The 24,648-nt window shown below is 36.8% G+C and overlaps 1 protein-coding gene across 2 annotated transcripts in view; it reads right to left on the bottom strand.

Moving 5' to 3' along the window:
* EPM2A (EPM2A glucan phosphatase, laforin) overlaps positions 1–24,648 on the bottom strand; it is an 88,561-nt gene that overhangs the window by 40,002 nt on the left and 23,911 nt on the right. For both annotated transcript variants that reach the window (XM_064486611.1, XM_064486612.1), the window contains exon 2: positions 15,951–16,125. In XM_064486611.1, coding sequence (XP_064342681.1) covers positions 15,951–16,125 — 175 coding nt within the window. The remainder of the gene's footprint in view (positions 1–15,950; positions 16,126–24,648) is intronic.

Raw genomic sequence — 24,648 nt, 5'->3', positions numbered from 1 at the left:
CAATTATTTGAAATCTTAAAAAACCCCTGCTCTCCAAGTCTTTTTAACACTTCTTTGAGAGCCTGGCAGCATGACATTTGCCCACACTGGCAGATCTACAGGTAATATAATCTCCTAGATCTTATGTTTATTAGCTTATTTTTTAGGAAATACTAGAAAATTTTTTCACTGTCCACTAATAAAATAAGGCAGGGTTCATTTTAGAGAATGTTTGTAGTAGGTTTAGAATAGACAATAAAATTTGAAGAGTGCTACATCCATCATTTTTTTAATTTGAAAAATTTAATCATTCTGATTCCTTTTTCCAGATATGCACTGTAATTTTTTCATGTGGAAGCTACACTTCCTATCTAACTGATAGGATTTATTCTCATAAGTTGTATTTAGCTTTTCTTTCTGACCTTTGCTTTTTTTCATTTACATTCTTTATTCCTTTTCTTCCATTTGCTCCTTCTCCTTCCATGCCAGCTTCTCTTAACCACTTGCTCCATAATCAGGGAAATTTCAATGTAAGCAGCATTACAGAAACAATCTGTTTCATGAGTTGGGGTCTGAGGCTGCTACAAGGCAGGTCTTTATTAGAATCTCAGAGACACAAAGCAGCTTTTTGTTAAGATTTTCAAGTTCATTTTAAGGACCAGTTTCATGTTCTAATCAAAAGACTGTCATTTCGCTTCTAAAACAGCGGAAGATTTACAATCTCTGGCTCCCAGAGTCTGCAGAACTCAGACACACGGTCACTCAGCTGATGCATCTCCTGGGACTGCCCTTCAACTTTGTCCTAAACCGTTAACACCAAATTCCCGTCAGCTTAGTAGATCATAAGACTATGTTTGCTATTTTGATTTTCCCCAAAAAAGCTATTTGCATTAGCAGGACAGCAGCCTAAGACAAACATCTTTAAATAAGTTGAAGAAATTAGTTGAGTCAACAAGGTAAAATATTTGAAGCCAAAACTGGACAGTAAATACCATCTGCACCTGTCCAAGCAGGCAGTCATACACTACCCTCTCCTTGTTTGCATTTTATTTATAGATATGCTCCATTAAATGACTGACCTGTTCTGCACTACTCTACAGCATTTTTTTAATTTACAGGCTTCTTATTTTTAATGAAGATCTGTAGTTTGGATTCACCATTTCCAACACAATAGATGGCTTTTGCTCCTAAACTCATTATTTCTCCTTCTCATTACAATTACTAGAACTCTGAGATAGTTTTAGTCAGAGAGTTAGTTGTTTCCCACTTTTATTTCTATCCTTAGAAGATACTTTTCCTATTCTTCTCATTTAAAATAGAATGTATGCTGTAATAACATAGCTCACTGAATTCCAGATGAAAGTTATGTTGTCTTCATTAAAATTTACTTTATAATTAAGCAATAAAAAAATCTACTTTGGTAAAAAAAAAAAAGTGAATGAAGGGCCACAAATGGCAAAATATCTTTCTTTCTTATGGATGAGTTGTATTCCATTACATATATATGCTGTATCTTCTTTATCCATTCATGTATTGATGTGCATTTAGGATGCTTCCATATCTTGGCAATTATAAATAATGTTGCAGTTAATAGTGGGGTATATGTATCTTTTTTGAATTAATTCTTATTTTGTGGTTGGCTTTATTCCTTTGATAACTATGTAAGTTTAAAAAGCTAAAGCTATAAAAGTTCTTAAAAACAATGAACAGTACACATATGTAAATTTTAAAAATATGTGCAGTATATTGTATATATGTATTTACATGCAATATATTGTATATGTGCAATCAAACTGTAACAATTCTACCTAATAAAAGTAAATACTGAAAAAAACACCTTCTTTGGTATGACACATGCCTTATAAAACTACTTCAAATACCTGAATGTGTAGAAAAATCTACTTGCCTTTTATAAGGTAAAGTAGTGAAAAGCCGTAACAGTTTTCTAAATTCAAAATCCAAAAGTAGTCTTAATTTCTTAACTAACCTAATGTCAAATATTAATCTTGCCAGTGGATTAGAGACTTCCATATAGTTTTCTAATCTCCATTTTCCTACAGTGTTTAGAAATATTTGTTTCTAGGCTTAGACACTTTTCCCTGTGCAAATTCCAGGAAGCTTTTTCAGGCTGTTGTAGGGAAGGGATAAATTCTTTTTCCTACTACCTTTCTACGTTCTCTGGCTGGGTCTCTACAAATTAGACTGACAAAAGAAAGATTAATAAGAGAAAAGCACACACATTTATTTATAATAATATACACTTATTTAATATAAATTTTACAGGACACAGGAGCCTTCACAAGGAAATGAGGACCTGATGAAGCAGTTAAACCTGAGCATTATTATACTAGGTGTAATGAAGAGTGAAAAGACGTGGGAAAATGTGATAGGACAAAAGGATGTGAGCTAAGGGAGGTAAACTGGGGGAAACCTGGCAAGGCCTGTGTATTTGGATTGCTCTCAGTCTTCAGAGATAAAGATGCTCTTTTCCTCTGGATGTAGAGAGGGCATCACTCACAGAAGGGTCTTAATACCTGCTTTAGGAGAAGGTCAAAAAGTCCTTCCTATATATGCTGCTTCTCAAATTCCTTGGCTTAAATTATTCAGTATCCCAAGGTGCCATATCTAGGGCAGCATGTTCTAAACCCCATCACCATGATGTTGGATGCACTTGAAGATCAAATAACAGGAGAATGTAACTGAGCAGGACCCTATGCAGCCTTCCTGGGACAGACCCCTTCCCCGTATCTTCTGCTTTAGCTCCTGTCTGAAGTATCTAGACAACAGTATCTGACACACATTTTCTGAGTTGTTTTACAGATGCTAAAACCCCCATGAAATGAAAGAAATTAACACATCCCCTCTGGAGTCTGGCCGGAATCAGGTAATGTTTGCAACAACTTATCACCTGCCTTTTTACTTTCCCTTACCACCAGCAATCAGAGACCTGTGCTCAAGCTGATCACATACCCTGGGATTCCCTGCCCTTGTCCTGCCTGTAAAAATGTTTGCTGAAACCCATTATGGAGTTCGGGCTTTTTGAGCACCAAGTGTCCCAGGCTCCTTGCTTGGTGCCCTGCAATAAACGCTGCACTTTCCTTCACCAAAACCCAGGGTCAGTAGAATGATTTTATTGCACGTGGGAGAGATGACCCAAGTTTGGTTTAGTAACAAGAGACTTTAACTCACTCTGAGTCCCTTAGGAAATGTGATGGAATATCAGTCAGCTGACTTACAAACTAAAAAGATTAATACAGGTAATTCTTAGAAGTTATTACATCTTAGGTCACAAATCTACTATGAAGTTTTTAAGTATATGCCAATCCAAAAAATTATAATGCCCACCAAATAGATTTGTGTATAGTGTTTAAAATTATTACCCAACCTGGTCCACCACACATAGCACGGCAGGCTTTGCACTGCACAGAGTGGCAGCAGAATTGGTGGAGCAGGGATTCACGTAAACTACTATGTGAATTATTTGTTCTGGAGTTGTGCCAGACAACGGTCCTGTCCCCAGCCCTCTATGAAAATTTACTTCAAATAAGGATAAAAATCTAAAGCACAATTTTAAGACAGTGCTATACTTTACCCAGAAGGCTTTTTCTGTACTTCAACAGAATAATAATTGACAAGATTTTATTAGGGTGAGAAAATAAGAGTATGAGGTAAGTTAAATTTTTATTAATTTCCTTCATAAAATTATAAGTACCATGGTCTCTCCATTTATTAAAAAAAAGTTCCTGAAAATTAAATATTAATTAAATTTTTGTAAGCCAAGTCACGTTTTACATGTAGAGAGATTTCAACAGGAATTCAAGACCTTAATTCACTAAAAATCACTTAAAGAAAATATGTTGGAAGATCTCAGAAAAGTAAAAACTAAATTAATTGGATTAAGATTTTCACAGTAATACATATTTTATTTGTCTCTACTGTGAGTCTATTAGCTTCTGAAGGAGAGACACTAGGACATGTTTGACCTTGAACCCCCAGTATCTAGGCTTCTTGCAAAAAGTAGGCACTCAAAAAGTAGTTGAATGAGTGAATGAATGAATGGAGACAGACCAAACTCATCTGACTACCATTTAAGAACAGAAAGTACAAAATGTTTTAAATATCTGTTTAGGTATGGACTTCAATTCCATATTGTGGCCAGTTAATAAAGTATCAAGATAAAAATGAACAAAGGAGGAAGGACATAAAGATAAGAAAAAAGGGACAGGAAAAGCCAGAGGGAGGGTGAGAAAGAGACAGGGAAACAGAGGACAATGGAAGAGACAGTGGAAAACAGAGGGAAGTGGGGGTAGGGGGAGAAGTAGACTGGATATACAGAAAACGGTGGAGAAATAGAAAAGGTGGCAAAGAGGAAGGGCAAACCTGCTAGACAAGGGTGCATTTGTATGAAAAAATTTATAAATGCCCTCCTGTGACCTGCAGTTCACCACGGCCATGAATGTCAGTGTCTGAACTTCTCATTGCTCATCTTTGACATGTGAGCTAGCTGGTTAACCACTGTTCGCAGTTTAGGGGGATTTTTCCCCTATAATTAATTTTTCCTAGTTGCAGTGGCGGTGGCCAGGACAATCACATTCCTCAGGTGTTCTTAACTCAGGCCAGGGAGTGATGCTCCTGCTTCAGCTCCATCCTGAGAAGGTCTCCCGTCTAAAAGCAAGGGAGTGCATCCACAAAGGGAAGAGCACTTTCGTGATGCAAATAAATACCATATAATTTCATTACTATTTAAGTTGGAAATATTTAACAATGCCTAACACCGGGTATACCATGGTATATAATCAAAATCCTACTTCTGAATTCACCTTTTCAGTTTTTTTTTTTTTCTTAAGTAGGGAAGGGAATAACATTAGCCAGTCTCAAGCAAAGGGTATTTTAAAAATTAGTGTTCCAATGTTCACATCTATTTCTATAATCAAATTAACTACATGTACTTTCCACTTCTATATCCTTTGTTATCATCCTTTTTACTCCATATTGACTTAATTAATGATATCTGATACGAATATCCTAAATTAAGGGGCAGCTCTCAAACCCAGCCACTGTGAATAGCTATGATTCTAGCCACGGACCATTGATCGAAGCATTGCTGATCTCACTCAGAAAGGTTCTTTCACTTTCACTGCATCCCTGTGCTTTGTTCGTTTTTCTTTTCTTCTCTTCTCTTCTCTTCTCTTCTCTTCTCTTCTCTTCTCTTCTCTTCTCTTCTCTTTTCTTTTCTTTTCTTTTCTTTTCGCTCTGAAGTAATAAAAACTCACCGTTGTGGCTGTCGACTGAAAAAAAATTCACAACCTAAAATTGAGAATTATGTTTTATTCGGTGGGTTTTCTGAGGACGCCAAGCCCTGGAGACAGCCTCTCAGGTCTCTCTAAGGGACTGCTCTGAAGAGGTAAGGGAGGAGCCAGGATATACAGACATTTTTGCAACAAAGACCATGTCATTGGAACATCAAAAGAGTGCTGTTAATTAAAGAAAACCAGATATCTCCTGTTAGAGAATTTAGTGCTTTTCTATGCATGGGAAGATGCAGAGGTCTGGGCTCATTGAAATCATTCCTTTGATATGCACCTGAGCTCTCCAGGGCCAGTATCTTGTTCTTTTTCATCCTGAGTCCCCTCAGGGTGTAGCGATGGCTGAGGGTTTAGCAGTGGGCAGCCAGTTTGTCTCCATCCTGAGTTCCCTCAGGGTGCACCATTGGGGTGGATGTAGTGGCTTGATGGCTGCAACGTCCTTTGGTTACTGACGTGGCAGGCAACATTTTTCATTCACCTGGCTACAAGCAATGAGATACACAAAAGGCCCTATTTCCAAACCTCTGGTACCATCAAAAACAACAGATTATTCAGGGTGAACTTTCCAGGGTCAGAGCATGCTTCAGAAGGAAATGGGACTAAGAAAATAATCCATGGCTCCCCAGCCATCACACAACAGCTGAACAACAAGTGGCCAAGCTCTTTTCCTTCCTCTTCCCACCTTCTTCTCTGTCCTTCCTCCTCTTTCTTTCTTTCTAATTTTTCTAGGATATGATGAGCCAACTACAAACATACAAGCAGCTTTATAAATCCATACGCTGTACTCTGTGCAACAAAACGGTTCCTGATAATTTGTATAAACCTATTATTTTTTTACAAATTGATCATGCTTCTCTTCAATGTATCATTTTTGAGATGCTCAAGTTTCATTCTTGATTAATCATTAATTTTAGCTTTAGGTTCCTCTTCCCTTCTAAAACTCGACCAAGAAAACAAACAAACAAATAAAAAAGCATGGAAACAAATTCTTAAATCCTTGGGGAGGTCACCATTTAAGTAAATTCTCTGGTGACTTCCTGTTCAAATACGTCTCTTTGAGCTTGAGGATTTTATATCTTGTTTCCATAAAGCTTAGCATGAGGAGTCACACCAAGAATAACGAAGCTGGAGTAGCAGCAGAAAAAGCGTGAGGCAGTTTATGCCAGAAGCTCCTCTCATCAGATGCCTTCCTCTCACATCAGCAAGCCCGTTCACACCGGGGAGTGAAATAAACATGTCTGAGGAGAGGGCGTGGCAATGGAAATGCCAGTGCCTAAGTTAGAAGATTAATAATAATTGTCTCAGAAAAACAAAACAGTCCAAACAAATGAATCTTATGGAAGGAAGGGGTGTTGGGACAGGACCTGCAGTCTAGGGAATGGGGACATGAGGCAAGCAATTAATACGATAGTTCAGGATTATAAGGTGGGGAAGGGTAGTGAGGTGAGCTGAACTACAAGGCAAATGCCTGAATAAATACCAATTTCAAAACACAGCATGGAGGTGCTGGGAGAGGGAGAAAGTTTTCAGGCCCCTCTTAGAATTAATTCCACATATTCTGACTTATACTGACTATCTAAACTTTAAACATTGATTAGTGAAAATAAGCAGGATTATTTTGTCATGTGTTTATGTCCAGATGTGTATTTTGATCAGAAGTCGATGGTGGAACACTCTGGTGCAAGAAAACAGAGGCACGTGGAGGAGAGTCTGGGAATGAGGTCAGCTGCCGTGGCCTCAGAGCAGGACCTTGTCGATCTGGTTCCCACTTTGATCCCCTGGAGCAGGAGGGGATGCTGTGTAAGATTCCTTCTCTCTCAGCCAGAAGGAGCTCAGGGTTACAAAGCATTATTGTGGTTTTACTTGCTGAGTGGAACCCTCTACAACACCTGTAATCTATTCCCTGAAGCCTTGAGTCCTGACCCAGCACTCCATCAAACACGTCACATGGCCTGTGGGGAGAAAACAATCTTTTCCCTGTAAGATGGAGAGCCTGCACAAGGAGATGTTATCAGTGTGTGTGTGTGTGGGGGGGGGGGGTGTCTATGTGTGTGGGGAGCGCATATCTGTGTGTGTGTGTGTGTGTGTGTGTGTTGATACACACAGTATTTTTGCAGAGTATCTATCAGCTATGTGCTGAAACACCTAGTATTTACATATGCCAATCAATTATATTAATATTTCATCACTATTGATTCATTTATCAGAAATGACATCTACAGGACATTCAAAGAAAAAAATTTAAAGAACTCAGAAAAAGGATGAGAAAGGCAAATCACAACTTATCAAAGCATAAAAATAAAGACCTTGCTTTTCAAAGAAGTCTGTGAATGTACAAGTCACAATAGGACCTTTACATATAGCCAACAGCAAAACTGATGGTCTTATATAGTACGTAACATGTGCGTTTTGACTACTGCTTCTTAGCTGACCCCTCCACCATGGGTTTGATCATCTTTGCATTCTCTTTGGCCAAAGAAGAGCCTATAACCTAAGAAACTAGTCATTTTAAGCCAATTTAAATGATCACAATCAATGATTGACAAAGTGACATGAATATATCAACTCTGAAAACGAGAAAGCAGCATTCCCCAATGTATTCACTGACTCCAGTCTAAGTAGATCCGCTGTTCTTCCTGAAGTAGACCTTCCAAAATGGTTAGCATAATAAATTTAACTCTAGCTCTGAAACATATGGTATATAATTTCCAACCCATCAAGACTCCATTTTTGTGTGTTACTTAGACTTCTTTCTGATCTGTCTAGAGTCACACAGAAAATTGTCAAAAATACTCTGTCTTCCGTATTCACTTAAAATAAGAGAATAACTTCTTTGCCTGCATTGGCCACTATAATATTGGAATGGGAGAGTCTTGTAAAAATTAAAATTCATGAGTCAGTACATTTACATTCCATTAGTTACCCCGTCTATATATCTCATTCTAGCCTAAAACTCCCCTCTTTTCTCACTCTTGTCTGATGACCTTGCTTCCTATCTCACGGAGAAAAGAGAAGTAACAAAAATTGAACTTCCACATGCCCTCACCACTTCACTGAACTGCCTGCATCTGTGCCCAAATTCTCTGCTTCCTCCAGGACCATGGATGTACTCTTTGTTATCCTGGACTCAGATCATTCTTGCTTACGAAAAGACTTTTCTCCCAAGACTCTCGCCTCTCTCTTAATCATTAACTGTATTCCACTCCGTGGGATCATTTTCATCAGCATCCAAACATTCTGTAATAGTAGCCGTCATAAATTACCCTCCCCTACCCTATACGTCCCTGTTTCTCTGCTCTCTTTTGTAGTAAAAAATCCATATTTTCATAGCAAAACTGCCATACTTTCCCCACATAGTGAGTTAGGGATCCAAATTGCTTAACTTACATGATAGAATATTCCCTCTTTCTTACTACCATTCCTCAGACACAATCTGAGATCTGACAATCGAGTTCTCTCCTTCAGTCAGGCTTGTCTCTCATTTGCCCGATCAAGAATTTCAATCATAATTTAAATAACAATGTCGTTGATAACATACAAGGCAGCACAGAATCCAGCTGCTTCCTTTCTAACTGTACTGAATCCATATCAGCGCTATCAGCAAAAACTGGCTTCTCCATGACCTTTAGCAGATATATTTTAAATGACTCCTAAGAAATAAGAATTAAGGGGTATGTTCACAGTAGCTTATGTTACCATTAAGATGCTAATATCTATCACTAAGTTTTTGATACAATATTAAAGATAAATCATCTCAATATAATTATACATGTAATATTAAATATACAACCCACTTTAATATACTTAAATCTTTCATATAAGAATATATATTTCAATCATAAGAAAAAGAGGACAGCCATCAACTAATCTGGCCTTGTAAATATGAACAGCATTATTTATACATGGAAAAGGAACTCTTCAAGGAAATCTCCTACACTCAGTTAATACTCAACAAAAAGCATTGCCCGATCAGCAGAACTCAGTAAGAAGAAAGATTATGCTGTTTCCTTTCCTAGTAGAATGAACAATTATAATCTTGGTTTCAGTGTTTAGAAAAATCTCAAATCATTCAATCATATGCAAATACAAATTGAAATTAGATTCTTCCTTTGGTCAATAATGTCTTGATTGTTAACTACAGAAGCAGGACAATGTAATTAGGTCCTGTTGTTGCACAAAATTTTGTGGCTGTTCTCTATTTACTCCAAAAGAGATTTCTTGTCAAAATTTGATTAAAATCTGAGCCATGTAAAAATATCACTATAAAATAAGTATATACGTACTTATCAAGGATTATTTATTCACTGACTATAAACTCAGTGCACAAATAATATTTCCAAATGCTCCTGTTGAGTATGTCCTGAGCTACAAAAGTGAAAGAAAGTAGCCCCAGACTGCAGGTATTTGATGGCTGAATCTGAAATCAGAGAAGCTGATATGGGGTATACTCATTGTTAGGCCAATATAATATATTGGCAAAATGTTGCATAAGGCTTAGTTTTTTAAATTAACTTTAATCCTTGATTATTTCCTGAACTGCTGTTAGTATTCATCTGCTTCAACCAGCTCGCTTTGTAAATCAGGAAACTGAAATCCAGAACTGTTGGACTGTCCCAAGGTTACCCAGCAGCAAATGAGAGAGCTGGGCTGGCACCCAGTTCCTCACTCTTTCTCCAAAGTAATTAATTCCATTCATTTGGAAAATGTGCTAGATAAAACATTATTTTTAAATGTGTGAAATTATTGTTCTACAGTGCATGAAGTAAATTTTGAGTTTTGAAAATTACTGTATACCTTTTCTTTATAAGCCAGAGAGGCTGCAAAGTATAATCATGCTTTTACGACACATTTTCTAAACTGTAACATTTTTGTAAGAGTGTAAAGTGTGACTTTCATAAAGTCTAATTTACGGCTCTCAAAATGTGTTTAATTGGCAATAAGCCTTTTCAAGATACAGAAAATACAGTCCCTTTCCACTAAAGTCTCATTAAATTAGTTATCTGTGTCTTTAATGCAAACATTCATTCTTTTGCATAAAAAAATCTACTGAAGAGGGAGATGCAGTTTGGTACCAAGTACAGTCTGAATATGGAAGTATGCATTGATTTTAAAAATCTCTTTCTAGCATAGTAGAATCTTAGCTGGGTCAGAGGAACAGAATACAAACTAAATGTTAGAAAGAAAGAATTGACAATATTTATAAAGCTACTCTTTACCAAGTTTTATATTAGACACTTTGAGTATTTTATTTCACTTCAATTCTATTGCAGAAAAATTGATTCCACATCTAATTTGACTCTTTCATCAAATCCCTTTAAAACAAGTATGAAAAGATTTTGTGAAAAAAAATTAAACACCCAAAACTCCAAGAGAGAGAGCACTGGAGGAAAGACGACAACAAAACTGTGGAAACTAAAAAGCAATTGGTTGATTACTGAATAAGTTAGCAGACTGAAAAAATATTAAGTGCTAAGGCCAACAATAAAGAAAGCTGAGAAACAACTAGACTTAGACTACAGAGTCCCCAGTAGGCTCACAAACTGGGGTTGCCAGGGACTTCTGGATGTGGGGGGATGGAACGCAGAGAACTGGTTGCAAGTCTGTTTAGGAAGCAGCCAGCCCTCAGATTTATTTCCACTCTCCTCAGCTGGGACACTGTCCCTCTCCCATCCTGACAAAGACTGGAGGTTTATTTTCTGGAAGGTTAAACAAGTCTTTGGACTGGGGGACACTCAGATAATTAAATGAGGAGCACCTAGAAAATAAAAAGTGATAGCAGAAATAAAAAACTAAATAGCAGTGATGGATGATTAAGTTGAGAAAATCTGGAGAAAAAAAATACAAAGATATGCAAAATATAAAAGACTCAAGCCATGATTCCAGTATCTGAATAACAGGAGTTCTGTAAAGAGAAATAAATCACTGAAGAAATAAATCAAGAAATTTAGCCCCAAAGAATTTGAAATTGCAGAATTTACAGAATTAAAAATTCTACTCACTGAGAGCTTGGCAAAAATGGATAAAATAGAGACCCACATCAAGATATTCCATCATGAAATTTCATAATATTGAAAATAAAAAGATTCTAACAGCTCTGGGGGTGACTCAGTTCAAACATAAAGGATTAGGAACCGTAAAGGCTTCAACTCCTCAATAGCACACCTGAAAGCTACACACTCACCAAAGGAGATCTGGACATTTGTGAAGCATTAGGGGTGTTAAGCAGCATTTACACAGGCATACGAATAATCGTGTGCCATACTGATCTCATCAGAAAGACGGTATAACTACTGGGAGGGTTGAACAACAGGAAGATATCACTGAGGTTTGAGGGGGAGAGGAAAAAAAAAAAGAGCTAAATCTTCATTATTCATGGTGTGAAGTCAATAGATAATATCAAAAACTAAAATCAAGAAGTAGTAATGTAATCATGGTATTTATCATTTACCTGAAAGTAATTAGAATAATCAGCTTAAAGATGTGAAAGTGGTTGCCTGTGGAAAGACCAAAGTAGAGGAGATGTGGAGGTAGGGGAGCAGCAGACTTGTCTTCACAATCAAGCCTGCAGACCTACTAGATTCATTAAACATGTGCATGTACACCTTGCACTTGTTATTCTCCTTAACTTGGCTTCCTTCCCACAAATACCTTCCTGGAGAAGAAAAATCCTTCCCATTTCTGTTCAAGTTCTACTCGAAAAGATTTCCTTACATGAAAGGTTTCTCCTTCTGCCCCTCATTCTTCTGCATATACAACCTCATTATAAAAATTATCTCACTCCATTACAGATGTTTATGTGCTTGTACAAGAACATGAGTTCCTGAGAGCAAGGGTCATTGTCTCTCCATCTTTGATTGTCCAGCACTGAATGCAGGGGCTACACAAAAGAGCCCACACAATTTTTACTGGATGAAAGAATTTGCCACACTACGTAAAATTTAATTATTAGATATTTTTAAAATCTCAAAATCTTGTAAGTCTTATCCTTACTGATAATGGCAACTCAATTTTTTATCTCAATTATAAAAAAAAATCTAGGTGTGATTCTATTCCCATATTCAAACTAAAGGCTGGTATTTTGTGATTACAAACTAGTAGGTGAGTTTGACTACCTCTATTATTACACATGCTCAATATATAACCTATCATGTGGGCATCTCTTTCAGCAGCTAAAATAAATTCACAAATTACTGTAGCACTGTACAGACAGATGAATATAGCAAGCAGTAGCAATTAGACATCTTCAATTAAATAATGAAATATATGAATGGCTTTTCAATTCTTTTCTTATAAAATGAATGCAGATTTTTATCTTGTCCAGTTTCAAGACAGGATGAATTGTGTCTGGAATTTATAAGAGGAGTTAGACTAAAATGACTGATGGTACATAAAAATCTTCCCTTTTTAAATTCTAAATGACTCTCTTTATTCAACTAATCACAGAAGTTCTCACATTTTTCTGCCCATAGGAATCATCTGGAGAGATTGGGAAAAAAAGATTCCAGGACTTGATGGGACTCACGAATCTGTATTGTAAAAAATGAAAACACCCAATTGGTCTTCACTTTTAAAAATCATACCACCTAATTGATTTTCAAGAGGTAATTTTGAGACTGAACTGTGAGAAACACTGGAGTTAATGGGACTTAAAGCAGAGATATGGCATCAGGTCCACTATAAACGATTGTTACTTATTTCCAAGTTCTTAGTTAGTAGAGGGGAAAAAGAAAGAATACTATTGTCAGGTCCAAAACAATGAAAAGGATGAGATTTTATCACATTTATATATGTATACAGGTATGTGTATCTGTGTGTATTATATACTACATATATAATACCCCAGGTGTAAGTATGTTTATTATGCATTATACATACTATGCATGTATTATATACTTTATATACATATATTATTATGTTATATAATTTTTATATATTACATATTTTTTTCTTTTTACACCTGAGAAGGATAATAACAGGCTGAATTACCTGAGATACTAGTAGGATAGAAACTTAGATGTAAAACAAAGTTGCTTTAAAGAGAAATTTAAAATGTAACCTTTCTTGCATGAATGAAGAGTATCTGAACTATGATTTGTACTCACTCCATACACAGCTATGATACTATACGTGAAGCTGAAGAAATACCTTCTTTAAAAATTGAAACATCTACTTGGGGTGCAAAGGCTCTCAGAGTGAGAGATGTGCCCCACACAGATCTTCCCATCTTTTCATTCAGGGAGGGGTGGCAGGAGGGCCCAGGCTGACTGTCTGCTTCTGCTCCACTCAGACAGAGGTGATTTGCCCACATGCCCACAGCTTGCGCCAATACTCTCACAGGTATAGAAGCTAGCAGTGGCAGAGGAAACTCATGCCCACCAAAATTAATAACCAACCTACTGTATTTCAAATAATGAATATAAACAACTAAGAATTAGTAGTTATTTTTAAAATGAACATTAAAAGAGAGAAAGATCAAAATGAGTAGAGAACTGATTTAGGAAGAAACAAACTGTTTAGTAAGAGAAGATAACTTTAAAATAATTCTCCTAAGTATTCTAAGAAAGATTCAAGAATATATCTATTCATAAGCTAGAACAAAAAATATGCAAAATGGGAATAAAAGAATAACGAAGAGCTCATGAAAATAAAGAACACAAAACTAGGAATCAAAATTAAGAGGAAATATATGTGGTGAGTTGGGGGGGAAAAAAGAAGTCTCCTAAAATATAAAGCCATCAAAGCAGAAGCTGAAAAATATTTTTTAAGAGTCAAGAATAGAGTATAAATCCAAGAGGTCCAGCATCCACCTTAAGGGGTATCTTTACTGGCAGAACAAAGACAGTGAAGGCGGAGAAACAATCAAGCAGCAGAGGAAAATCCCTAGAGCCTAAGACGTGACCCTACAGAGAGAAGATGTGGCTCAGCAAAAATGCAAACCAACCCATAAAAACATCCTCGCTAAATATCAGAACATCTCAGCAGGTGCTCCTTCTCATTCTTCTCTCTGGATCCTCTTCTTGATCCTTGATTTGTGTGGACCCAAGGGCTCTTCTTTTCTTTATCGTTTCTTTATCTTACTCATTTGCTAAGTGATCTCATCTAGACTTACCATTTTGAACGTTATCTATACATTGATAATCCCAACTTTATCTCTCTACTTCCAACCTCTCCCCAAAACTCCAGACATCAAGTTGATTTTGTTTCTGCAATCTAACCTACATTTCAAATGCAATATGTCTAAAGTAGAATTTTTATCTCAATCCCAACTCCAAACTGCTCTTCTCCTAAGTCTCTGCCATCTCAGAAAATGGTAACACCATTAATCCAGTTGCTCAGACCATAAAACCACAAGTCATACTTAATTCCTCTTTTCCTCAGGCTCTGCATCCAAGGCCAACTTCTAACGTGAATTTATAAGAAAGGTATGTCCAAGAAGAATGTTAATTCCCTAACACTGTGATGAAGTTACATTCTTCCTCTCTCCTACCCCTTACAATGCTGTTTGTATTCATTGTATCTCTCATTCAAAGCAATACAATTTTTAAGTACATGAGAATGGATCTCTTGGTCTATGGTACAAGTACTGCATGTTCTACAGCAAATAATACATACATAATATTTTAAATGTTGGGCATTGGTTTTAAATTTTAAATCAGCAAAGTATGAAAGACATTTCTATTTGCTGAATAAATTTAAGTTCTATAAAACTTGAACATGTATAAGTAATGCAAAACAGGAGTTAATGGGTAGAAGCAGATGTGGAGGAACATATAGAGGCAATAAATCTCTGATCTTACAGGGTAGGAAATCAAGAGACACTGTAAAAAGAAAATTATGGGTCAAGAAATAGAATTTTTATTAAGTTAAATAACAAAAGAATTGTTTTAATGAGCCTGGTAGGGATTGGGAATCAGGAGAGAAAATGAGTATAAGTGAGCTAAATTTCTCTCACGTCATAGAGGAAGATCAATAGTGATTTTTAAGTTGATATATTTACAATTAAAATATATGCATATTATTTAAGACTTGGATTTAACTTCCAGAAGAACTAACCATAAAATGGTTAAAAATAATTATTTCTGATGAGTGGGAATGAAGGAAAATGTATTGAACCTTACTTTTCATTTAACATTCTCTTCTGTGTTTGAAGTTACAGTATGGCACATATTATTGGCATAATAATTAAGCAGACAAATAAAAATAAATATATTAATAAATAATAGAGCAAGTGATCATATCCAATCTAGTTTTATGTCTACATTTTCACTCATGTTTATTAGAATAAAATTTTATAAAGAGACACCAATTCTTGTTTCACTATTGCTTAGTAGCATAAAAGATTAAAATACTGATTTAGGATCGTTTAGTCTAGTTTTTATTTTTATTCCACTACATAAGTACAAAGATTGGTTAACTCTCGTCTGGTCTAAGTATGTTGATGCCAGGCTATGTATTTAATAAAAGAATTCTATAAAAAGGATCCTTCACATCTGGAAGCAGAGAAGCTCACACAGTAATTCACTGCAATTTACCTCCTCAAAGTACTGCAGGCCTATACAACCCCCCGAAGAGAAAAACTGCAGTTTTGAAGGCAGTAAATACTTCCATCGTCCTAATGCTACCCTTGTCCTACTTCTGTGCTTATAAACATGGCACTATTTTTACCTTGAATAATGCATGGCTTGGTGGCCGGCAATATTAAAATAGAAATCTGTTGTGTGCTTCATCTCATTGGTGTGCCCAGTGGCCTCGATCCAGTGTCCTATGGGGAGACAATAAACACCATCCACCAAGTTGTTTTCATTATAAGTACAGCAACGATCGTGGTGAGGTCCATTGCCTAGAACAAGAAGGAGTGACAGACAGAGCAATTACATCAATTAAGCAGCCACAAAGTAGCGGATGCAACATTGATAGTAAGATGAAAATAAATATAAAGCTGCATAATTAATACATTTCAGTATAAACAAAAACAGTCTAGAGTAAGAAGGAACACAGTACAAAAAAACTCTAGTGTTGCTTATGAATTTCATAGAGTTCTATGCTCCTTTTGAAAACATGTATATTTCCAAAAGCATAGTAACTCTCAGAATTTCATGGTACCTCTCAGTGCCTTAGGAGCCCATTGTGAGTCATTTTGCAGCCTGATAAGTTGCTGTTAGGATTTTTAAAGCCATCAGTGTCCCTGCACTGCATGCTTTTCACTTCTTGGTATGCAAATTTATGATTAAAATCAGTAATAAAGTGTTTCATATCAGCTCAAAAAAATAAAGAAATTTCAAAAAATAAATACATTAATAAATAATAAAACAAATGATAACATCAAATCCAGTTTGCATGTAAACCAGTGGTTAGTATTTTCTTCAGATGGAAAAACTAAGTATCACAGAGGTTAACTAGCTTGTCCAGGGTCACAGAACCAACAAGTACAAAGCTATCAGTAACCTGATACCCCTACCCCCCACCTTTCAGGCACTGGATACCTTCATGCTGTTTTCTGCCTACTCCACATGCACTGAGACGCACCATCTTCCTTCCAGGGAGGGGAGCAAAAGAGGCAGAGACAGAAGAGCATGTTTCTGAAAATACTATTTGCAGACATCACAGTTCTGCCCAGTTATCAGCTACATTAGTAAACAGATCCTTTATTTCTATAAAAATTGTAAGTCATAAATTATTTTTATTAGCCCTTCTTATGTGACCACCTGATTTCAAATCATTCTTTTCCTTAAACTACCTAATTTCCATTTATTGTCCTTAATAAGAAAAACATATAAGCAAAATAAAATAGGGATAAGTCACATTTATTATGAATATGAAAATTCAACTCATGTGTTCCTTGCTCTGCCTTACAAAATATTTAATCTAAGGTTATATGGCATACAATCTGTTTTTTAAAAATCCTTAAATCATTGGGCAGTTCTTTAGACTATAACCCTCCTCCATCAGACAGGAGGTACAGGGTGGCTCCTTTAATAAATCATCACAGATCTTCCTAGCTCGGTTTTCTCTTGGTGGCTATGAGGCACTACACCAACTGCCCCACTAACCCTGATACTCAGTAGATGAAAGCCAAACTATACTAGTGATCCCACTTCTAGAAATACATCCAGCAGAAGTATAACAAGAGTAAAGAAAGATACGCAGATACATACATGGTGTAGCAATGCTGTTTTAATAGCTAATATTATACACTATATAAGTTATCTATTTATTCTTCCATAAATATTTATTGAATGTCAACTGTATGTACTAAGTCATGTTAAGGATTTAGGTACTTCCCACAAGAGCAATAAAAAAAAATTTAAGCAGGCAGGTGACATGACCAAATTTGTATTTTGAAAATATCTCTCTGGTTACAGAGTCAACAGTTAATTCAAGCACAAAAAGATTAGAAGAAGAAAGTCTGTTAGGAAACTACTGTATTAGCCCAGGTAAGAGATGATAAAAGCCTGGAGGTAGAAATGGAAAGAAGGGGGAAGATTCAAGAGGGAAAAGCCACAGGATTTGGTGGTTAATTGGATATGAGAGGTGAAGGAAAAAGGGAAGCAATAAATACTCCTAGGCTTCTGGCAAATATAACTCAGTATACAGTGGTGCCATTCCCTGAGACGTGAAATCTGGAAGAGTTGGAAGGGAAGATCATCAGCATGGTTTTGGCATTTGAGGCTTAGAGTGCTATTTAGATACAAAAGGAGATGTCAAGTAGAGAGTTGGAGTTATTGGTTTGACATTCAGACCAGAGATGTGAATTAGAAAAATAAGTTTATGAGTCATCTAAGTATAAATGGTTATTGAGACAAGGATATAGATGAGTCACACACACAAAAATGCTGACTGAGAAGAAAAGGCTTCTAGAACCGAGTCTGAAAAGCATTTCCACATTTAATAGCTGAATAGAGAAGGATGAGCTTATAAAGGAGGTAGAGAAAGAGAAGCTGGAGAGGATAACCAGGAGTAATTGAGGCATGACTGAAAGTGTGGACAAAGATGAAAATATCTGGCAATTTTTCAAAAAATATTAAATTTGCAAGTATCATACAACCCAACTATAATCCCAGTATTTATCCCAGAGAAACTAAGCTTTTACTCATGCAAAACCTGTAGAAGAATTTTACAGCAGCTTTATTCATGATAGTCAAAACCTAGAAACAACCCAGATGTCTTTCAATGGGTGAATAATTTAACAAATCATGGTGCAGCCACACCATGATTTACCCATAGAAGGGAATGACCTAAAGATACATGCAACAACTTTGGTGAATCTCCAGAGAATTATGCTGAGTGAAAAAATGTCAATCTCACATACTGCATGATTCCATTTATACAACATTCTTGAAATGAAAGAAAACATAAGAAGAGATTAGTGGTTGCCAGGGGGCTGGAGGTTGGGGGCTAGGAGGAAAGTGGGTAAGAATAACAGAGCAACAAGGGAGATCCTTGCAGTGATGAGAATGTTACCATTGAGGGAAATGGTCAGTTTACACAGGATCTTTCCTTACTATTTTTTACAACTGCGTGTGAATATACAATTACTTCAAAATAAAAAAGTGTAATTAAAAAATAAATCCTGGTTTGTTTTTTCCAAATAGACTGGAGAATTTTTCAGTTTTGATTTACTTTCTGTTCCATAGGGCTGGCCTAAAAGTACAGTGTGTAATGCATTGTTTACTACCATGGTGATCACTTGAGCCTAGAAGCTTAGTTAACTTTTCCAGGTCTCATATACCTCATTAAAGAGTCAGCTGGCTATGTTCTAACAAGGTTGAAGGAGTAACTTTGTGTCAGGGGATGGGGTAGTGGGGAGGGAGCAAGTAGGAGTGAATTATCTGTCCAGATTGAAGTCAGCCATTGCCAGTTATTCATTAGCATTAACTATATTTAATATCTTATAATAGCCTATAATGAAAAAGAATATGAAAAGTAATATATATGTATAACTGAATCACTATATAGTACAGCAGAAATTTACACAACATTGTAAACTGACTATATGTCAATGAAAATAAAATCAAATAAAATAAATACACATACAGACAGCTACTAAGGTGGGGATAAACTCATCTGTGTTATTGGCAGAAAAGTGGAAAAGGACTGGTTTAATTAACAGTAAACACCTATTTCCTTAGAGCAGATTTGGGCATCATGTTACTTGTTTATTGAGACAAGTTAGGTAAGTTAAAATAAAGTGAATAAATGTGAAGGAGTAAGAGGTCTGCTTTTTGGGCATGCCCATTAAAGCCAGAGGAGTAAGAAATCTCAAAATCTAAAAATCTAACTAAACATTATTTTAAATAGCTTATACGTTTTAAAGTTCAGGTTAAAATGACTTTGTTTTTCATAAAGTCAGACGTTTTAAAATTATTTTGGATAAACAAAATCTATTGGATAGTGTGGTCTACTTAAAATTAAAATTCTAATTATTATTCATGCTATTTTATTTGACTCTATCCTCTTTGACGTTTAATTACTTTGCCGTTTTTATTTCCAGCACATGAACATAAATTCTGAACCTAACCCATTAATCTCTAATTTTAGCTAGTAATTCACCCACACCAGATCTCTCTCACGCCCCATCTGTTACTTACTACTTCAGATGCTATTGGTGCCTTAAATCGTACAAATACAGTATAATCATTACCAACTCTGGCACTTTGATATTCAGTTCTAATGGCAAAACAAAACAAAAGGCAAAAAATCTTTTTGGTCAACCAACTGCCTCTTTGAGAGTGGATCCTGTTCCAAATGAGCACTTTGATACATTGCAATATGCTTTTCAAGGTAGAAAACAGCTGGGTTTGGGAGTAGTGATGGGAGACTGAACTGCATCATAGAGTAGAGGACACAGGTGCAATCACAGAAAAAGAGGATGGGGAAGAGGATGTGAAGACTGAGAAGGAGAAGGAAAGGTGAGATGGAGAAAGGGGGCAAAGAAGAGAAGATCCCACTGGCAGACTACATGAAGTGGCTAATTAAAACACAGGGTCAGGAGACGGCCGGCCCGGAGCAGGTAAATCGCAGCAAGTGTTTCCATGCCCTTCTATAATATTCCTCTCTTCTCCCCGCCCCCCACCCCTAACCTTCAATATAACCTACTACATTCACACACAGATTTCTTGTATGGAGAGAGAGAAGACAGGCCACTAACGAAAATTTATTTAAAAATTGAATTTGTTGCCTAGGTTGACTTGATATAGAACAGGGCAACATAAGCGGGGCAACAAGAAGCTGCATCTGCTAAGCAGAGCAGAAGCAGGAAAGCAAAGGTGAGGATTTAAACCTTCCCTGCTACACAGGCATCAAAGAGAGGGTTCCAGCCTCCCCAGCCTAGAGGAAACGGGACTGATACATACATACCGAAAGGAGGAAGACCACAGTTAAACTCTAACCTATGCAATTATAGACTCGTTACAAGCTTTCTGAATCTGCACACACACAACAAAATAAAATTTTAAGAAAGAAAACAAGGAAAGTTAATAAGAAAATAATAAATAATACAAGACCTAGGAAGAATATTTTTATTTACAAGATTTTTATCTCATTTGATTACAGGAATGCACAAATCTTAAATACAAAGTGTTAAGTAGACATGGCAAAAATAATGAAATCTGGCTAATGAAAATTAGGAAATCAGTGACTAGCTAGTGTATGAAGAAAGTTCTATATTAATTCAGGTAGGTATGTAGACCAAAGCCCAGTTCTTGTATAACAATTTTACATTAAAATAGTAGAATATTTATATAGTCAAGGGTGCTATGCCAAGAGTTAGATCTGAAATAAATAACTCCTAGGAAAAATCTAATACAAAACAATCCAGCAAATTCAGGAAAGAAATCCAAGAGTTTTGATTATAAAAAAAATAATGACTTAGCAATGATGAAAATGGGAATTAGATTTAGAGATAACAAGATTTTTCTACAATAGATACAAAAATATTATTTGTTAAGGAGGCTAGAGTTTGGAGGACCAGAAAGGAAAACATCAAATGTGACAGGGTGGTTCTGGCAATGAATCAAACATCTGATTCAGGGGTGTGTGTGTGTGTGTGTGTGTGTGTGTGTGTGTGTGTGTGTGTGTGTGTGTACGTACATGTGCAGGCATGCAGATATGTGTATGTGTGTTTGTCTTTCAAGGTAGAAAACTAATTATTATTGGTGATTGCTGTTTTTATGACAAGTTGTAGTTGAAATGAAAGATACACAAGCATTGTCCCTTCTGTAAACCTGTACATGTAAACCTGTCTAACCCTTTTAGTCAAAAACGAGCCACTCAGTCTAAGACAATTAATTACTTGATAGAAACACAAGTCAGAGGGCTCCTACCTTTGTATATAATAGACCTGGCCTCACTTGTTCTCATTAATAATCAGACTTAAGACCACTCACATGTGCTTCAAATTCTGTGATACAATCAACAAAAGTCCTTGAGACAGTAGTTTAGTAGGTGGGTGTGATATGCTGGTCCTCTCGAAGGGTGAGCTTGAGGTGTGCAGAAAAGGGCAACAGCAGGAGTGGTTAATAGAGCTTAGCCTTGGACTCACTCTCTGCCAAGCCTCCAGAGGGGATCTTTTAGGTAAAACCCCCCAAAGAGCCTTGATCAGTTCCCACTAAGAATTTTAAAGAAAAACTTGATTAATGCCTGCCAAATCATACAGAGCAAAAAATATTAGAAGGGGAAAACTCCCATGATTAGAGATATAGGTGAAATGGAGGCTTAGATCAAGCTAGGTTGAAGAAATACAACAACAAAAAAAAAGTAAAGCAAAATTCAATGGTTCCTTTCTTAAAAGATTTACTAATACTTTAATATCTCATTGTTATGAACTAAATTATGTACCCCCAAATTTATATGTTGAAGGCCTAACCGGCCTTTACCCGGAGAGAGGGGCTTTGGGAGTGTATGGTCAAGTCACTCAGGACTTGGTCAACTTGGCTGTTCTCCCGCTCTCTGTATGTCCCCGCTCAAACTGTGCCTGCTTCACCTACACCCTACTCACATGACTGACCTTCCTACACAGTTGCCCCAGGCCCCAGCTAACATTCTTCAGGCTTTAGATGAGAACTCTCCACTATGTTTATTCAAGGGGCAGTGAGGGCCGTGGCTCTCTGCTGGTTTCCCTGGTAACCGATAAGCCAACCTGACGTCAATTCCCTCTATAACTGGTAACCCACCCCTCTCCAAGAGCAAAGACTGCCGCCGCGTCCTGTCCACCGACCACTGCACATGCTGGGGTGTCCTTCCAGGGCCTTGCTTCAGACTAGTAAGATCACCCTATCCATTAAACCACTGATGTCTCTGTCGCTGACTCTGGGCTCTTTCTTCAGACTTGCTGGCCTGTGGGATGTGGCCCAACAGGGAGGGAATTCACATTAAATGACATCATAAGGATGGGGCCCTGAACCAATAGGACAATGTCCTTATAAGAAAGGGTAGAGAAACCAGAGATTGCTCTTTCCATGCAGGGACAGAGAAAATGCTGTGTGAGGACACAGCAAGAAGGCAGTCATCCGCAAGCCAGGAAGCCAGACCAGCTGGCCCCCTGACCTGAGACTTCTAGTCCAGAAAATACCCAAGTATTACTGAGAGCGTGTTATGTGTCCAGTCCTGTGGCACACTGAAGTGGACGAGTGAAACTTGAAACATGATTCTCATGATGAATCGACTATTGCTGATGAGACAAAGGTTGCACAGAGCAATTAGTGAAAGGAACAAAACTAAACTAAATGATGGAGATAATTTAAAAACTACATAAGATGCTGATACATGAACAGAATGTTCAAGGATTACAAATAAGCTTCCTCTTCAAGGACATTTTCAATGTATGATGACCAGAATGCTACGTCGAGATGTATTTTAAAGAGCAGCTGGCTCACTAGGAAAAGAAATGATGACAGACACGTGGTGTGCGCATGGATGCAGAAGGCTGGGAAAGGGAGGTGGTTGTATCAGTGTGAGCTCCGTCCACTGAGAAGAGGTTTGTGACAGATGGGGTGGGTCTCAAGCTGTGACTGACAACAAGGTATGCTTGAGAGACTTAACAAAGAACACAACAGTGTATGAATGAGTATGATTCAAAGCAGGAAATAGGTAATGAGAATGCATGTTTATTTCAGTGGGTAGAGTGACAACATATGAACCCATGGGGGTCAGTATGACTTACCAAATTCTAGACCAATCGTTGTAAAACAACTAGATGTCATGACTTGGAAAAGCAGAGAAGAGAATTACCACTTCTCCAGCCATGATTTTAGGAAGTCAGACTTTTTTGTATGGCAGACGATTTACGTTAATTAGTGACTCATACTGATACACACATCTTAAAATGGGGAGCATCTCAAAGCTTGAATGTTCCCTTTAAAAACATCCTAAAAATAGCATTACTAGGCAATTATGCTTCCATTCAAAATTAAATACAATAACAGAGCTCTTCTTTTGTATAATTTTTAGAGAAAATCTGAAACTTAGATTGTTCTTAATAAGCTTGACTCAAAGCACCAAGACTGAATTATTAACAATTCACTCAATGTGATGATCATCTAGAGAGAAGCTAAAAGATTTGACCACCTGACTTGAAGGGATCAAATCTTTTGGTAGCTAATTATGCCATGACTCATGGGATTAAGCAAGGAGAGCAGAATATTAAAATGCTCCATCTCTGCATAACTGGATATTTGCTACATTCTGCATTTACTTTCTATGTCACATGCAGAGATGTTTATTCATGTGTTTAATAAATTTATACTTGATTACTCCAATAATTTTAATGTTGACTTTCCTACTGTCATTTAAACAATTTTTATAGCAGTGTCTATCTAGACTTCTGCTGTTCAGTTGTCAGGTCAATTTTTCTCTCCATAGCACTTTCAGAATTGACTAGAAATTTCATTGTGTTTCATTGTCTGAACACAAATGCAAGTCACACTATTAAAATAAAGCATCTATATTAATATTAGACTCATTCTATGAAGAAAAGTCTTCTAAACAAATTTCACTGCTTCGTTTAACTCACCTTGAAGGCCATGACAAAGGCTATGTCACCTATCTTTGTGTACTTTTAAGTCCAATGATGCTGAGGCAGAAAGAAGCACCTTCCCTAGCAGTCATATCTCAAGTGTCCAACATTTAGGTGCAAAGAACACTGCAATAATCATATTCATCTGAGGAACTCTGAAGAACATTGAGAATTATTTTACATTTAACCCCATCCCAACCCAACTAGCCCAGCAGACATGTATTTTAGCAGTTTCATTATAAATAAACATTTTGGCATGAAATCTCTCTTCAATTGAGATTTTCTAGAATGTGGACTAAATGGTTTAATGAGACATTCCCTTGAGCTGATCTGGGTCTGATGGGAAAACGA

The sequence above is a fragment of the Camelus dromedarius genome, chromosome 6, assembly GCF_036321535.1.
Source record: "Camelus dromedarius isolate mCamDro1 chromosome 6, mCamDro1.pat, whole genome shotgun sequence".
NCBI lineage: Eukaryota > Metazoa > Chordata > Mammalia > Artiodactyla > Camelidae > Camelus > Camelus dromedarius.
This window is presented reverse-complemented; position numbering and strand designations above follow the sequence as displayed.